General features: G+C 33.5%; 2 protein-coding genes across 2 annotated transcripts; both read right to left on the bottom strand.

Moving 5' to 3' along the window:
• Positions 1–512: 512 nt before the first annotated feature.
• LOC120348256 (uncharacterized) lies at positions 513–3,399 on the bottom strand. Its single transcript, XM_039418367.2, has 4 exons — positions 2,925–3,399; positions 2,501–2,638; positions 1,818–2,020; positions 513–1,280 (listed from the first exon to the last, which is right to left on the bottom strand). Exons 1-4 carry the CDS (start codon positions 3,103–3,105, stop codon positions 1,068–1,070), a joined length of 735 nt encoding a protein of 244 aa, XP_039274301.2. The 5' UTR covers positions 3,106–3,399; the 3' UTR covers positions 513–1,067.
• A 5,672-nt stretch (positions 3,400–9,071) lies between these two features.
• On the bottom strand, positions 9,072–11,143 carry LOC120347719 (uncharacterized). The gene is made up of 4 exons (XM_039417790.2): positions 11,039–11,143; positions 10,608–10,745; positions 10,108–10,310; positions 9,072–9,771 (listed from the first exon to the last, which is right to left on the bottom strand). Exons 1-4 carry the CDS (start codon positions 11,127–11,129, stop codon positions 9,559–9,561), a joined length of 645 nt encoding a protein of 214 aa, XP_039273724.1. The 5' UTR covers positions 11,130–11,143; the 3' UTR covers positions 9,072–9,558.
• Positions 11,144–19,206: the final 8,063 nt, after the last annotated feature.

The following is a 19,206-nucleotide window of genomic DNA, read 5'->3' as shown; positions in this document are numbered from 1 at the left end:
TCATGAAGTTGCGTAGGACTTTGACAAGGACTTATTAATCCAAAATTGATAAATCATAAGTTCAAATGATTTGCGTAGGGCAGGATTGCACTTTACATTCGTCAAAATGTGGCTCATAGAAAGAAAATTTCGTCAGGTCTCGAAGGAATATTTTTCCGTGAAAATTTTTTTTATAAAAATATTTTACCGAGCGTATTTGTATAACATCAAATTGTTTCCCGCTTTTGTCTATTGCCAATGAAAATTTCCGCAAAATATTTCACAAATTCAAATTTCCAATTGAATCACCAAATTTGCTCGGTATATATTTTAGAAAAAGTTTTTCCAGTGGAGCGAAATTTTGTAAACCATTTCAGTACATATATGAATAGCGTGCTTTGATGATGATGAAGGCGGTATTTACCGGACGTAAACGAAACAAGGTTTTCATTGTGAATATGAATCGACGTAGATATCACTGAAATCTTTCTGCCACAACAATCATAAATACAATACAATACAACCATACAATGTTTGAATGCAACTTCGGGTATATTATAATGAAAGTCAAAAATATCACTTTCCTAACAGTGGTTACTGCCATAGTGTCAGAAAAATCTCAAGATTTTCTATAATCTCTATAATCTGAAGGTCTGTGACCAACTATCATTGAATGATTGGACTGGTTCTAAATCACACCGACAAGCTCAAAATAATCATTATATAAAATAATATTGAAATAGCACTAAAATTATCGTTAACTTCCAATGTTAGCCATGAATTTTTAAAGGGAGGGGTTCTGCAATTTGAAAAAATCTGAAGTTAGATCATAACAGCTAGCGGTTACGGCCTGAAAACGAGGGTCTAAAATCGTTTCAAGCTACGAAAACAATTTTCTCAAGAATTAAGGCCGGAAAAGATTTTTATCAATCATTCTAAGATTCTTTTTAATTGGTGTATATATGTACAAAAAGTAATCTATCATGTTATATTATGGAAATGAAATTTTCTCTGTTCATGATTCAATTTAAAATGAAATTTGGTTCAATTTAAAATGAAATTTCTGGCAATAGGATATAACTTTTGGTTTATTTTAAATCCTTGTCGAATTCGCCAGCCTGGATATACCCGTCTTCATCCACATCCATTTTATCAAACTCCTGGAAAATTGAACGCATGGCACGTTCCTTCACGGTATCATGAACCACCTCATCATCAGCATCTAAATAGGCGGATATTGTGTCGAGGAAATCGGTATCCAGCAGATGAGATGCGAATAAGTCAGCATCATCGTTGTCATTCTGTTAGTAAAAACACATTGAACACATGGAAATTCTTATTCAAAGAGTACCGCACACAATGTTACCGTTTACCGGATCATATCGTAGTTAGCACTACGTACAAATACAAGCTTTTATGAATTTTGCGAATTTTTTTAGATTTTGTCAGTTCAGCATTTCTTATTGAGTTGTTTTTCATATTTTTATACCTGACCAAAAAAATAATTCCTAAATTCTATATCGAGTCAGTGCCAGATCCTATTCAATCATTTTGATGTTTTACTATTGGGTATTGGTAGTAATATCGTTTGAAATGTATAACAAGCATAGCAATATTTCAGGCAAAATATCGTTGATTTGGGAATGCTTTTACCAATACTTTACTCTCCACGTTTCATTTGATAACTCGTCTTTTTGAATTATCTTATTTTCCACCCAATTCCCCAGAATATGGCAAAATATAGCCGAAATTTGTAAATATTTGCGTCTCTTTTTACCTAATGTAGTAGTATTAAATATAGTAAATTTATTAAACGATATTTCTTCATTTCTACTCACTGACAAGCGAGCTTTCATAGCGTCGAAAAACTCATTCCGGTTGATTTTGAGATCCTGGTCTTGATCGACGCTGTTGAAAACTTCCCAAGCGCTTTTCTTGGAATCGTGGTCGATGTATTTGTCAACATCACCGTGAGGAACGGTATGAACGTCTTGCTTACAAGTGTAGCGGCTTGTTTCGCCCTCTTTCAAGTATCTCTTGTCTAAGTAAAATTGAAAAATCGTTTCAAAAAATTTGTAATATATATCATTAATGTCATCATTTCCGCCAAATTTCTCACTTATAATGAACTCCAAAGTAACTGAGCAAAGAGTCGATAAACACATGCTGAAAGAAAAAATCTGACCAACTTCAGACAGACTCATTTTTATATGATTTTTCTCATTTTAAGCTTGTAAGCAGTAAGCACATAAACTTGCCGAAGAAGAAACCGAGAATGCTGGTGACGCGACACGACAAAAGCCACATACTTTCACTGTAGACACGGAGTCGGTCGAAACAGAAAATTTTTCCAACAGATTGAATTGTTGTTAGCTATTGTTAATTATGGAATCAATGCCCAGATTGAACAACTTGTTACCAAAACTAAATAACATTTTGATTTTTCTAATTAATATTATCACTCGAATAGGAAAAATACCGCGTTGCTTTTCTACGAATAATAACAAGTAAGTAGACTTACAGGTGATAATAGGATGTCCATGAGCACATATACAATTGCAACAAAATATATTGCATCCTCCACTTTTGTTACCACTTGTCAGGCCACAACATTTTTGTCTTCCCCAAATGCTCACCTTGGCACAATCTTGACAAAATCCTGAGATGCACCGAAAAAACAAATTCGTACGGAAATAAGCATAGAATTCATAAAAGAAATATGAGTTACTGAAAATAAAATTTTTGTGCGTGTACAACTGAACTGTATGTAATTTACATTCATTTTTCTGAAAACTTGTGGTGGAAATGTAAACATAAACATATTGAATTGAGTTAGTTCTTCAAAGGTTGCAAACCAGTGAGATATTAAATAAAAAACTACGCATTTTTAGTTTCTTATTTAGATGAATTAAAATTTAAATATTCAAATATAAAAATATACATACCATGATCGCCACGACCGCAGCACGCGCCATTTGTTTTCGAAATCCCAATTACTAACAAAATTAAAACACCTTTGGTAGCGATGTTCATCAACATGTTTAAGATTAATACTGTATGGAAAACATATACTTTAAATGTTTTTTTAGTGTACTTTTGGCCAAAAACAAAGTTACTTGCAAGCATTGACTGTGAAATGTTTGTCTACTCAGAGATTAATGATTATTCGATATATTTGATGAAGAATTGCGGAAGTCTCATTATTAGATGAGTTATATTTTTAGAGTTATAAATATAAGTGTGCAGCGAAATTTCTCATAAAATGCCTATTATGTTAAATATAACTAAATTTTTGTACACGTTTCTAAATAGTTTTTGTATCCAAATTCTTGAATTTCGTCTCTTTGAATAATTTCATATTCAATTTACATGATGGAATGTTGCAGAATTTACAAAGGCATTTGGAAAGCACACAAACTTAGTTCTTCGTTTCTCTGGACCCGTCCAACAGTTGTGCTTTGTTTTTCAACATTATCTCCTATTATATACTTTTTGGTGACAAAAAAACACTTTACTGCCGTCAACTCTTTGTATTATTTGAAAAAAAAATAGAATGCAAATGCGGAATCCTATTTGTTGCATTGGCATTGATAAAAAAAAAGGATATAAGCAATGGGAGCGTATTTTCCTACAATGCTGGAATACTTTCCGGTCGTTGATAAAAAATTGATGTTTCTTTCAAATCTTCGTCATGAATGAAGTTAACAAAATCAATTGTACAATAATTTTCCTTACAAATGAAAAAGAGGAATATTCCAACAAACGTCGTAAAGTTGATGTGAAATTCCAGGTATAGATGTCTGTTTTTTACTCATTTAAGTGCTTTTTTGACTCTTTGCGTCTGCCTCATTTGGACAGCATTTGTAAAACCATACAATCCAAATGCAAATTTAAACAAAACAGTCTGTAGAGAGACAGCTCGCTCTCAACACGGATATAATAACAATAATTAATTGCAAGCAATATGTCCCAATACAACTCGAGGGATCTTTTGTACAAAGCGCTCGCAAAAAAAAACACTGCCACCGTTCAAAATAGTAAAATTAGTAATTATCCAGTTAGGGTTTGAATCAGGAATGCAGATTGCGCTCGAAATTCAAATTTTCAAATCATTTTCAAATCATTTCCAACCCTAACCCCAACTGGATATTAATAATTGGTTTTTACAAGGTGGTAAATTTTTTTTTTTTTTAATTTCACATTTTTGCATCAGTGACGGAAGACACTGATCACAACTCGCGTTTACTGTTTGACGGTTGCTTTATTTTATCAGTTCCATAAAAATATAAATTTATCATTGAAGATTCAGAACGAAAAATAAATGCAAACAACCTCGAAAAAAAAATTGCCAGGATATTTCTTTTGAATTTCATGCTACTTTATGCATGATCCCATTCAGTCATTCATACGATCAGAGGAAATGCTGAGATTGAAAAATATGATCCACCAAATTTTTTATTGCAAATGATGTTGCAAGATTTTCATGTTCTTCTGACTATTCAATTTTAACAATAATGATTTTATGGTCAGTTGGTCATTTATTTGAATAAATCGAATCAGCACAATTCACGATTCATTTGTGTTACTTCACATTTTATTGTTTTCTAGTTTTCCGTTGGATTTTCTCATTCAAATTCACATTCTTTTCATATTTTGAATATTGTGTTTGTGAGTTTCGAAAGCAGATTCATTTTGCTATTGACTTCATTGTATCATTCCATCTATTGATTCACATTTTGTAGAACTCTATTGGAAACTATTTGTAACAAGTGATACATGTTTTAGAATGATTCATAGAATTAATATGTAGTATATTATATTATGTATTAATATAGGAATAAAATTTATTAGAACAAACTTGTAAAACAAGCTTATACGAATTTGTAACGTTCTGACAACGCAATATGTCATGTTGTGTGTAATTTTGCGCTAATGGTGTTTCTGTGATTGCGATACATATCTTGAATGCTTGAGTTTATTATGGATATAACATACACATCATAAATTGGCGCTTCTAAACTGGTGGTTTACGGTTCACTGGTGTGTCACCAAGCATCTCCTGGTGGACCAAGAACTCGTTGCCAAATTATTCGTATTTTTGTATATTTTGTGTTAGAATTGAAATTATTTTGACCTGTAACTAAGATAGCAATTCTTTTCGCATGAAGATTCCATCAACTTAGGCACTCGGGCGTGACTATCGGATGCGCCTGCTGTCATGTACAGCCATCCATGTCATTTACACAATGGTGGTAGTTTAGAGTAGTAAGGCTTTTATTTTATTGTAAGTCGACGCAACCATGAATTACGTTGAACAACATTAAATTAATATACGGTACGGAATTTTAAATATGGGTATCGGTCACAGGAAATCATCCTAATGAAAGTCGATACTTTTAACTATCATATCGTCACGCTAATAACCGAATCGCGTAAGTCATTTTTAGCAGTTTTGAGAAAAACGTAAAAAACTTCCTAATGATATTGTTATGCCATTGAGAGTCAATAATTTGCCATGGTTCTATTTTTTGATCGTAGCCGGATTTAAGTTTATTTGTACGACGCAGTTAAGTGACGTCATAATGGCGCACTGTGACTTAGGCCGAAATGTGTCTATGACTTGGGGACATACGCAATTTTGCAATTTTACTCTTATGCACCAGTCCTAAAAACTTGACATTCCAAAAACGAATGTAATTCTCAGTATCTACAATGTCTAATCCCTAAAATACCTAATCAGTTTCAATTACATTATTTTTTATGTTTAAAAATATATATTCCATCAATATAACACGTTGTGCACACCCACCGAAAGAAGACTAAGATTAATTATAAAGAATAAAACAGCAATGCACACAATATAAAAGCCAACCAAGGTGAATTGGACTCGGACAGTGAATATCACAAGTGCACGCCTTCCTATACTGTAGTATAAATTCAAATTAATACGCGCTAAGCTAGAATCCGAGATGCAAAAACTCGAAAATAATTCGCCGAGGTTATTTTGACTTTGTGACGTCACAATAGTCCTGCGATAACAATAATAATTAATTATGATGAAACAATTGCACAAATGTGCATGTCATACTAAATCTTCATTTTTATGCGTTTCGGAATTCTTAAAATAAAATCTGAGTTAACAGATAGGTGCGCAGCATTACATAAATACCTATTTTATAAAAAAAACTCAAAATCGCCGAAAATGACTTACGCAATTCGGTTATTTATTTGCCAAAAAGCGGGAAAAGTATAAATTATTTTTGGGGATTGTAACATGTACGGCTTTTGACGTAATTTTTTTACGTACTGGATATGGATGCGTAAATTAGAAGGTTTGCAAGAGAATGGCGGCAATGCCCACCGCGCAACCGTGCAAAATTGTCGCAACCATAAGCGTCGCACGTTCGCACAAAAAATAACAAATAATCATACTTTGATATTCGAATATTCGAATTGTCTTGGACAACCCTGCCTCGACTTATCTTAGACTCTGAAAAAGGGAACGTTAATAAAGGGGGTCCGCGAAGTTAAATTCTCCGTGCAAGTGGACCGCGATATAAAAAAGGGGTGGAGAAGCACTGTCATAAATCATAACACTAAACGTACAGCACGAGAAGAGAGCGCTACGGTGACATCCAGAAGAGGTCGCTACCCTCGAGGAGAACCGTAGGAAAATTTTTTGAACACGGTAAAAAGCGGACGCTCGTTAGTGGGTGTGTGCACGGTGGTCGTTAACGCCGGGCGAATCGTGGGAATTCGTCCTGCGCGCTGCCCCGACCAAGTTAGACCGTTGTGTAGTTTGAATAACACATCATAAACCTGTACATCGTAAGTAAGTCCTGTTTTATAAGTTTTTGAGGTCTGTGATCACTCGACCGTGACAATCACTCGACCGTGACGACAATTGTTCGTCATAAACTTTACCTCCATTACCATGTAAAACCCAGATATAGCATCTCTATCTACCACGATTCTCGAGATATAAAATAAAATCACTAGAGCGTAACCGGGGAGTGGGAGAATTTTTTTTTAAAATGATTCAACTAATTTTTACAGCCACGCCTATGTTTTTAGATTCCTAATTAGACATCTCAGAGGTCTTTAATAAGTCAAAATCACTGGACCGTGACTGGGGGAGCAGGAAAAATAACTTTTAAAAAGGCATTTAACTAATTTTTCCGATCATTTCTATATACTTTATTTCTAATACCCTCATTCTGAGACGCGCCCCCTTCCGGAATCACTGGAGCATAACGGAGGGGGGAACCACCAATTTTCCGGTGATGAAATATTCAATAATTTCTGTTTCTACCTGCAAAAACACGTTTGTATAAAACAATATTTGAGCAAATGTTTTATCTTGCTAAACTGCAATCTCGTGAAAAGTATTCTCGCAAACGATGGTCCTGTGAAAGGTGTACGCGCTATAGATACAATCCGTGGGGAATTGCAATGGTCTATAACTTTGCTATTTTTTTTAAATATTTTTTGTTCCGGGTATAAAACTCAAAACCAAGTGAATCTAGACAAAATTTTAAATAATTTGAATATTTTATGTGAATTCTCCTAAGAATCATTTTAACAATGTTAACAACTTTCTGCGAATCGAATTTGCAGTTGAGAGAATTTTTGAAAAAATATTTAAAACGTTAACACAGTTTTATTTTGTTTTATTTCACTCTCATGTTAAAACTATAGAACAACTTCCTCTGTCTAAATGTTACGAATCGTTGTGATGAAATACTGCGTTAATCACATAAGCTATTTACATATTCTCCATGAAGGGGAAATTCTTCCCGATGGGGAAGCAAAAATTTGGAAAAGTCTTGAATTCCACTTCACTTGTTTATTTTAAACATTCCGGCAATAAATGTTTTTCTAAACTCAGAACAATGGGACTGTATAATACTGTTGTATAATAGTATAATACTGTTGTTACTTTTTAAGAGACAGCGTCAATATTCTGAAGAAATACATTTCGAAATTCTGTTTCCAAGACATCATTATTTTATCCTTTTTCCTACTTGTGCCATGATTAACTAAAAACTATCGTAGATATTGGATGCTAAAATTTACATAATTTACTCAAAAGAAGATTTCAATATTTATTTTATGCTTCAATATTAATTTTATTTTATTTCCATTTTAATTATGAAGTAAAAATATTAACTCGCATAAGCAATGGAATATGTGTTATTTTTAAAACGTGTAGAAGGGATGGAGAGCTCGAAATATGTATATATGATAGGTAAGAGGTAACATTTCAATCTTAAAATACGAAAGAGAATTGAATTTATTGGCGCTTAAGCCATTATATTCTAAGCTAAATTTTTTGAAAAAAGAAAATCTGAGTTGCCTCATTTTAACGTGAATGCTATATTATTACTCCAGTTTTACCATATATGCAGCCTCAGTTTTCACTGTGGCTTGCAGTCGGCACTGTGGCCCTTTGAGTGTTGCAATGAGCTATTATTGAAATATGACTATAACTTCCCTGCTTAGTACATAGTTTCCTGAAGATGGCGGACATCGGAACGTAGTAGGAGCTTTTCATTTCAAAAATCCAACGAAAAAGCATCCAAGAATGGCAAAGTTTTGGTGAAACAAGCCTTAATCTGATTTTTGTTTAAGCACTGATCAACACGTGCGACGCTTGAGCTATACCGTCAATTCCTGGTATTGTTGGAGTTTAGGCGGTCGCTTCTACTTCTTCGCGTAAGACCGTTAGACTTTGGCAGGGCTAATTAATCAAAAATTGGTAAATCATTGGTTCGAATGATTTAAAAGTAGGGCACAATTTGCACTTTACATTCGTCAATATGTGGCTAATACGAAGGAAATTTCGTCAGTACTGGAATGAAATTTTTCCCAACAAATTTTTTCCATAGAAATATTTTACAGAGCATATTTGTACAACATAAAATTTTTATCCGCTTTAATCTTTTATCAATTAAAATTGCACCAAAATATTTCACGCATTCAAATTGAATGCAGTATTTACCGGAAGAAGAACGAAACGATATTTTCACTGTACACATGAATCGATGCTGATACCACTGAAACCTTTCTATCATTACAATCATAAAACAAAGTTTGAATGCAAGTATGAGTATATTATAATAAAAGTCAAAAATATCACTATTCATGACAGTGGTTACTGCCATACTGCCAAAAAATCTTAGTCATTTCCCAAACCTAAATGTCTGTGACGCAAAATGGTTCTGAATCACATCGACAAGCTAAAAATAATAAGTAGGCCTACATAAAATAATAATAAAATATAATACCTTGCTATTATCACACATGCTAAAGTTCAAGGAAAATGGAATAACGTTTGTCAAATTTCACAAAGAAAATGCTATCAATTACACGTGAGATGGCTTTCAGTGTACTTCCTATTTTAAGTATTGGGGCCGGAATAGATTTTATAAGTCAAATAGTTGACAATCAGTCTGTGACTTTTATTTGGTATATGTACAAAAAGAAACCTATCATATGTTACGGAAATGAAATTTTCTGTTCACAATATTATAGTTCAATTTAAAATCAAATTTCTGGCAATAGGATATAACTTTCGGTTTATTTTAAATCTTTGTCGAATTCGCCGGCCTGGATATACCCGTCTTCATCCACATCCATTTTGTTAAACTCCTGGAAAATTGAAGCCATGGCACGGTCCTTCACGGTATCGTGAATCATATCATCATCAGCATCCAAGTATGCGGCAATTGTGTCGAGGAAATCGGTATCCAGCAGATGAGATGCGAACAAGTCAGCATCATCGTGGTCATCCTGTCAGTAGAAACATATTGAACACATGAAAATCCTTATTCTGAAAGTACTGCCCATAACGATTTTACATGTTGCCGTTTACCCGGCCATATCGTTATTCATATTTAACTTAAACCCGACCCAAAAAATACATTCTTGAATTTTATATTAAATCACGCATTGCGCCAGATAATATTCAAACAAACGCATAGAATTGCATATTGTTTTCGAATCATCTTATTCTCCATTCAATTCACCAGAATGTGACAAAATATAACCGAAGTATATGATGTATATTTACTTCTCTTTTTGCTAATGTAGTAGTATTGTAAAGTATATTTCTTTATTTCTACTCACTGACAAGCGAGCTTTCATAGCGTCGAAAAACTCATTCCGGTTGATTTTGAGATCCTGGTCTTGATCGAGGCTGTTGAAAACGTCCCAAGCGTTTTTCTTGGAATCGAGGTCGATGTATCGTTCAGCATCACCGTGAGGAACGGTGTGAACGTCTTGCTTGCAAGTGTAGTGACTTGATTCACCCGCTTTCAAGTATCTCCTCCCTAAGTAAATTTTAAAAATCGTTTCAATAATTTGTAATGTCATCAATGAATATAGGTGAAAATTTTCTTTTCGGTGAGTATTATTAATTTTGAAATAAAGGTTCGTTGAAACACAATAACATCACATAAATTGCCAGACAAGAATGTCTTTGCACATTTTCAAGAAGAAATGAATCAGTGAAAATGAGAATCAGATTGAACAACTAGTTACCAAAACTAAATAACACTTAGGAAATTTTCTATTTATTCTCAGAAAAATACTTGATTCCCAACTAATAAAAATGTAAGCAGACTCACAGGAGATAATAGGATGTCCATGGGCACAGATACAATTGCAACAAAATATATTGCATCCCCCCTTTTCGTTTCCACTTGTTAGGCCACAACATTTTTGTGATCTCCAAAAGCCCACCCTCGCACAATTTTTACAAAATCCTGAGAAAAGGAAAAAGTCATACGGTAAAAAGCATAGAATCATGAAAATAAATATGGTTTACTGAACATGAATCTTTTATGCGAGTACAACTGTAATTTACAATCATTTTGATAAAAATTTGTGGTGGAAATGGAATAAACCCATAACCATAATAACCGTAATTAAATTAGTTCTTCAAAGGTTGAGAACCAGTGAGGTATGAAATGAAACATTACGCATTTTAAGTTTTAAATAAAATTAATTAAGTTTGATTAAATTAAATTTGAATATTCAAATATAAAAATATACATACCATTTCTGCCACGACCGCAGCACTCGCCCTTTGTTTGCGAAATTCCAATGACTAACAAGATTAAAACACCCTTGGTAACGAAGCTCAACATGTTTAAGATTAAAACTGCATGGAAAACATATACTTTGAATGTTTTTTGAGTGTACTTTTGGCCAAAAGCAGAGTTACTAGCAATCACTGACTGTAAAATATTCGCCTACTCAGCGATTAATGATTATTCGATATATTTTATGAAGAATTGCGAACGTTTCATTATTGGATGAGGTATATTTTTATGGTTATAAATATAGGTGTGCAGGGACATTTCTCATAATACGCCTATTATGATAAATAAACCAGAATTTCCGGACACATTTCTAAATAGTTTTTGTACCCAAATCCTTGAATTAAATTTTATCTCTGAATTGAATGTTTGAATAATTTCATATTCAATTTATAAATATGCTAAAATGTTGCAGAATTTACTGAAAATTAAACAAAATTCAAATTTGTGATATTTTTAAATTCTTAGGTTGCCATTCTCTATTTTCACTGGTTACCTGCAGAGGCATTTGGAAAGCACACAAACTTATTTCTCCGTTTCTCTGGAGCCGTCAAGCAGTTATGCGTTGTTTTTCAACATTATCTCCTATTATATACCCTTCGCTGACAAAAACACTTTCCTGTCGTCGTCAACTCTTTAAATTATTTAAGAAAATTCAATTCGTTGTATTGACTTTGATAAAAAAAAGGATATGAGCAATGGGAGCCTATTTTCCTACAATGCTGGAATACTTTCCTATTGTTAATAGAAATTGATGTTTCTTTTAAATCTTCGTCATGAATGAAGTTAACAAATTCAATTGTACAACAATTTTCCCTACGAATGAAAAAGAGGAATGTTTTTACAAACGTCGTAAAGTTAATGTGAAATTCAAGGTACTGATGACTGTTTTTTACTCAATTGGGTTTTATATTTTGACTCTTCACATCTGTCTGATTCGGGAAACATTTGCAAAATCACGCAATACAAATACGAAATACAAACAAAATAATCATTGGGGAAGATTCGTATATATATAGTCTGTCTGTAATAGTCTGTAGGGAGGCAGCTCGCTTCAACCCACATAATATAATACCACTGGTCAATTGCAAGCAATCTGTTCTAATACAACATGGCGGAAACACCACCAACGCTCATCACATGAAAACTAGTAGTTATCCAGTTAGGGTTTGAATTAGAAATGCATGTTGCGCTCGGAATTCAAATTTCAAATCCTTCCCAGCCCTCACCCCAACTGTATATTTATTACTAATTTGTCATTAAAAACGTGGTGATTTTTTTTCCCAAGTCTCACATTTTCGCATTAATGGCGGCACAGTTGTACAAAAAAGACTGTTGTTTGACGGTTGTTTTGTTTTATCAATTCCATAAAAATGTAAATCTATCATTAGGAATTAAGACGAAAAATAAATGCAAACAACATTGAAAAAAAAAATTGCCAGATCATTTCCCATGAATTTTAAGCTACTTTTAGCCTTATTTACTTTGGTTGTTTGCACAATCGAAGAAAATGCTGAGATTAAAAAATATGATTCGCCAGATATTTTAATGCAAATGATGTTGCAATATCTGCATGTTCTTCTGTCTATTCAACTTTAACAATAATGATTTTTAGTCAGTAAGTCATTCATTTGAATAAGTCAAATAAGCACCATTCACTATTCATTTGCGTTATTACACATTTGTTTTTTTTTAATTTTTGGTAGATTTTCTCATTCAAATTTATGTTCTTTTTATGTTTTGAATACTGTGTGAGTTTCGAAAGCAGATCCATTTTTCTTTTAGCTTTATTGTATCATTTCATCTCTCTATTCACGTTTTGTTAAATCCTATTGGAAACAATTTGTAACAAGTGATACATGTTTCAGAGTGGTTCATGGAGTCGATATGTAGAATATTATGTTTTATGCAGTTTTTTATGACTTAATACATTCATCTTGCTAAATAAAATTTTGATATAAATGCTGGCATTCGACGTTTTGAAAACCGATCCGGAACCCTTTGAATAATACTGAAAATATCTGACTATGGTCTGAAACTGCAGTCATATGAAAAATTTTCATAGATATATAAAGTGACAAAGAGGATAAATAGGCGCGTGAGCCAAAGTGTAAGAAACAATACTCAAGCTACGATAATATGATTGAAAACAAATTTATACTTCAATGCAAAGATATGGAAATTTTCTGAGTAAAAGTTTCGATTCTATTCTTTTACAGTAACTACATGAAATGGCGTTGATCAGAAAAAAATTGCGACAAAACTTTATTTTCTTGTGAGTAATATATGGGAAGAAATTCACTAGAATGGCTTTGGTGAGAATTTAGTTTCAACAGACTTTTACAAGAATGTAATGTTCTGGAAACGCATCAATTGTACAAAAAAATTTTCTTACGAATGAACAAATATTTCGACAAACGTCGAAAAGTTAATGAGAAATTCAATTTATTGATGTATGTTTCTCACTTGATTAAGTGTTTCATTCTGACTCTCAATCCACATAAATCACATTATTCAATTGTAAGTAATCTGTTTAAACACAACTCGAAAGATTTTTTGTACAAAGCCCTCGTCAAAAAACAACAACTCTCATAAAAATAAAAAAAAATAAAAATAATTATTATCCGGTTAGGGTTTGAGTTAGGTATGCAGATTGCGCTCAAAATTCAATTTTTTAAATCATTCACAACCTGATCCCAACTGTATATTTATTTACTACTTTGTTAATTAAAACGAAAAATGTGTTTTTTCCAAATCCCCATTTTGTGCATGACTTGGACTTTGTAAAAAAAAAATCCCAACGCGCGTTTACTATTTGACTGTTGCTTTATTTTATCATTTTCAGAAAATATAAATATATATATCAATACGGATCAAAAAATAAATGCAAACCACCTTGAAAAGAAATTACCAGAATATTTTTTATCAATTCCAAGATACTTTTACCCTCATCCGTTTTGGTTGTTTGCACAATGGGAGAAAATGCTGGGATTGCAAAATGTGATTCGCCAGATTTCTCAATGCAAATGATGTTGCATGATTTGCATGTTCTTCTGTCCATTCAGTTTTAACAATAATGATTTTTGGCCAGTCAGGCATTTATTTGAATAAATCAAATATGCACCATTCACTATTCATTTGCGTTACTGCACATTTTATTATTTTTCTAGTTTTTCCTTACATTTTCTCATCGAAACTAACGTTCTTTTATGTTTCGAATACTGTGTGAGTTTCGAAGGCGGTTCCAATGTTCTTTTGACTTTATTGTAATTCCACGTCTCTATTCACGTTTTGTCGAATCCGTTTGGAAACTATTTTTAACCAACGATACATGTTTCAGAATGATTCATAGAAGTGATATGTAGATTGAAGAAGTGATACGCTTTGCTAAATAAAATATTGGTATAAATGATGGCACTCGGCGTATAGAAAACCTAAACTTTCAAAAAATATCTGGTGATAGTCCGAAACTGTAGTCATATGAAAAAAATTTCCACGGATATATACATAATGTAAGACGACCTTACATTTGAACCCACGTACATTTGAATCCATAAATTTGCACCCGTATATCCGCGGGTTCAATCTATATGAGGGTGCTAAAATCCATGGGTTAGGGTTAGTATGGGTTCAAATATCCGTAAAAAATTCCATAGTATGCAGGTGCAATTGTCGTGGGTGTAAATGTAATGGAACCATAATGTAACAAAGTGAATAAATAGGCACGTGAGCCAAAGTGTAAGAAACGATACTGTGATTGAAAACAAATTTGTACTTCAATGCAAAAGATATGCAAATCTTCTGAGTAAAGGTTTCCATTCCGCTCTTCGACAATATCTTTCCAAAATAGTGTTACCCATGATCAGGGAAAAAATGCGATACATATTTCTTTTCCTATTGGTAATATCACATCACTGTTCAGGTGTGGCTTCAGTGTAATATGGATATAACACAGACACCGTAAATCATAGCACTAAGCATCATGCAGTACAGCGGTGGCCAACACATCGATCGCCACGGCTCGAACAGTCTATTGCGTCTGATGTTGAATATATATATTTAATAAAAATATATTTATATCAAATAGCTTCCACTAAGGCCTAAGTAAGACTTGCCACTGATTAGAAATGTGATACGTCGAGCAAAACATCGACCTCAGACACGTCTATGATTTCTCACATGATCAATCTATTGTTCCTATGAAAATACAAACAGAGCAATATTCTGCAGTTTTTGTAACACAACACTGCATAATATGTTACACAGACTCCCGAAAAGCCCATAATTTAAAATTTGATCGTCGTGTGATAGATACATTGATATACTTCCGAACTAAATAAAAGCAGGATAAATTTACCCAAGGTTTTGTTCAAAAGTGTTATTTTCACTAATACCGTAGAGCAGGGTCGGCCAACCTTTTTGGCCGACGGGCCACATTTAGTTTACTAATAATTGCGCGGGCTACTTATCATGGTAATTATTTTTCTAGTTTTGCTACACTGACTAAAAGTTAATGACAAAAAAGGTAAAAACAAACAACCCTCGCATCAAACTTTCTCAATAATAAGAACAATAAAAGAACGAAGATACTGTAAAGTCAACAAAGGTATTTCTACGCGTAGATATTTTGGTGTGAAGTTTGGCACTGTTTTTCGCTAACAAGTTTTCAATATTCGCTGAAATGGACGATGTAGCAATGCGAAGCCAATTTTTTATATGACTGTCAGAAATTAGTGATCTCATTTGCTTGTACAAGTAAGTGCTGACAAATAATGAGGTCATTAAAACAGCCATTCTGTCAATCCTCTGAAATTCTTTCATTGGAGACGTATTTTCGGTAAAATTGAGTAATGGCAAGTCTTTAAACCTCTCCCTTAAATCGGACTGTCAATTGTACGTTATTTAAGCGCCAAAGCAATCCAAAATTGTCAACTCATCAATATTTTACCTGATTGCCAAAACATCAAGGATTTTATGCATGTACATAGTACATACCACGCCTAAACACACAGCATTGGCAATTATCATTTATGCCCCCAGCATGTTTGATCTAGTAATATTTGGTTGGTGCTACATTTGAACGAGAGACCACGTGATAAAATAAAAGAAGATTGTCTGACAGATGAGGTAACGTTAAAGAGAATAAAAAAACCCAAGTGTGTAAGCGACTATTTATATATCGATATCTTTCAGTTGGTTTCGATTCAAAATTGCACTCATGGCTCGTTTGAAAGGGCTAGCAGAGCGCATTTCAGGAAAATGAACAAATTGTTTGTATCAATAATAATATCAATAATAACTACATCACTTGAAAAATGGAAGTTTTACTTAATATTTTTTCTTATATTCATTTCCGAAAATGCAGCGCGGGCCACTCAAAACTTCTAGTCGGGCCACATGTGGTCCGCGGGCCACGGGTTGGACGACCCTGCCGTAGAGTATCAACCGTTTTCCATTTCTTAGCAAATTTCAAAATAATTTACTTTTAGTTGATTATGTTGGTCTTCACAATTGCATTCTTTTCGTGGCGGTTTTGGTTTTTATACTAGGCACCCCTGACACGCGAGCGACGCCTCAGAAACAACATCTTTCCCCTTCACGCAGAAATTTTTAAGTCTCGTTATTATCTGATAGTCGGTGTTCGTTTTTTTTTCTGTATGAATGCAGTAGCTCAATTTTGTGGAAACAAAATTATTGACTTGAGTTAGAAAATATGGAAAAATTACCGTCAAAGAAGGGAATACAAGGGAGAAGTACGGAAAACGAAATATTGCGAGCTTGAATTGTCATTCCGAAATTGTCATTTCGTGCTTTAAAAACCTTGCAACTGCCATTACTTTCCATGTTTTCATCTACATATTATGCTTGCAAATCTCCGTTGTCAGTTATGAAATTTATAAGGTCTCGTAATAAGAGCAGCCTGACTGAAGAAGCTCATAGTGCATTCCTCAGAAGGTCACAAAATATAAACCCGATTAAAAATTTCGGTCAGCGATAATGCAACAGTTGAGGTCTCACTGATATATATATCATAAAAGATAATAAAATATTTTTGTCGGATTTATTTTTTCTCGAAAAGTAACTCAATATTTGTTTGTTTGAGCATGTTTTTCTTTGAAATTAGCAAACCATCGTTTTTAAGGTGAACAAATTAAATTTTGGATATATTGTGTTTCCATTTTTTGAAGGAATCTTATCGTTTCTTCGGGGTTCTTCCACACAACCTTGTATAGTATATTTTCAAAGCAGTAAACTGTTAGAATCTTATTGGAAACGGAATGTAACAATTAATCGTTTTTTTTTTTTATTATGCTGTTGTTGTTCTTGTTGGACACGAAATGTACATATGGATCGTTTTGTTATTACGTTGTTAATATTTTTCTAATTTTTTCCTTTTTTTGTCGTCAAAAAATGGCTTTTCTCATCACCTACTGGACCAATCGCTTTGAAATATTCAATAGTTGAACATTAATTATTTCGCTAAATGGCTATTACCATTATTGATTTTAAAAAATTTTGTGAGGCCTCTATTTCGTTTTTTTGGGATGACGTCATTCAAATTTGAAAATTGCGCTTGCTGTGGCGGTTCCTCTTTCGCTTAAGTTGATATTTTGGTGGTCTGCTGTAGTTCGGTACCGGCTACTGTGTCAGATTGCACACCGGTACCTCCTTCGGATGCATATATATGAGCTTCGCTGTCATGTTATGTTGATGTTCTTGTTGGTATTTTTCTTGTTGTTGTTATAGAAAATCAACTACTGGACCTATTGCTTCAAATTTTCAGCGGTTGAAGATTGTATTTTTTTTGCTATAAGAATTTACTTTTATTTATTTCAAAATTTTTTGTAGGCTCTATGTGATTCGTTTTTCACTTCGAAATTTTGTGTGATGACCTTATCAAAATTAGTAAAAATTATTTGGAGCGGTTCAGCGACTTCTCGCGTAATACGCGAAAGTCGGAAGTTTTTTGACCGTACCGTGCAGTAGACTAATTAAGGCAAGGTATTCTATTAAGCAAGGTAGACTACTACTCCTCTTTGGCTTTCGTGCCCTTATATTTGAGCATCGCTATCTTGTTGGTATTTCTTTTCTTCTTCTCGTTGTGAAAATAATCGCTTTTCTCAATACCTACGGGGCCAATTGCTTCGAATTTTTAGGGCTTAAAAAGGTTGTTGTCGCGAGAAGGCTATTACTTTTATTTATTTTAAAACTTTTGTAGGGTTCGTTTCTATATCTGAAGTTTTATTAAAAAAATTCCCCTCGCAATCCAGGTTTGAGTCTAATCTCCCCGCATTGGACGTTTTGGCACGTTGATCTTTCGCTATTACTTTTGCTGATACTACTAAAGTTACTTATCAACAAAACATTTGCTTATAGCCTGATTAAGGGAAGATTTTTATGATACATTTCTTGAAGCTCAATGAGAATTTTCCGTTAACCAATTATCCAAACCAAGGTTAATCCCTGATACGTAAAGCGTGCATCACACAAAATGGGCCTACGAATTGTTTTGTAAATTTCTAGTAAATCTTGGGTTCATTTTTGAAGTTGATATGGTGAAAAAATACTTTTTTCTCCCGAAATAATGGTATATGCGATTTGCGGTATTAAAATATAGTTGGGATTTGTTTTCGAATCTCCCCTATGTTCAGCGTGATTCGGTATTTTGCCATAATTTAGTTATTTCAAATTGTCGAAACTCTTTTTTTAGTCACACTTGATCGCCTCAGTCACGCTAGTTCGTAGATCATTTCAACAAACTCATATTCCGGTTACATTTTCCATTGTACTTGTCTCTTTGTCAATAGAAATAAGAATGTTCCTTCTCTTATGTATTCGACCTGAATTAGCATTTTAGCTAATTATCATTAGTGAACAAGGTGTGTTCCGGTTTTGGGGTTTAGGTTCGGAATTCGAGTTTGAATTGGAAAATCCGACTTGAGCCTAAAAAAGTGGGTCTTCAGAAAAAAAGGTTAACCAGAAACTTAAATGGTCATTGAAAATCTTCAGGAACTGCTACGGTCGCCTTATCAATGCAAATTGCTTCAAAAGATGGTATTTTTTATCATTCATATTGGTTTACACCCGAAATTTATGGATTGCTTAAAAAATCGCTGTGGTGGAT

Source organism: Styela clava, chromosome 1 (assembly GCF_964204865.1).
Source record: "Styela clava chromosome 1, kaStyClav1.hap1.2, whole genome shotgun sequence".
NCBI classification, from domain to species: domain Eukaryota; kingdom Metazoa; phylum Chordata; class Ascidiacea; order Stolidobranchia; family Styelidae; genus Styela; species Styela clava.
Note: the sequence above shows the minus strand (reverse complement) of the source record. Positions and strands in the feature narration are given on the sequence as shown.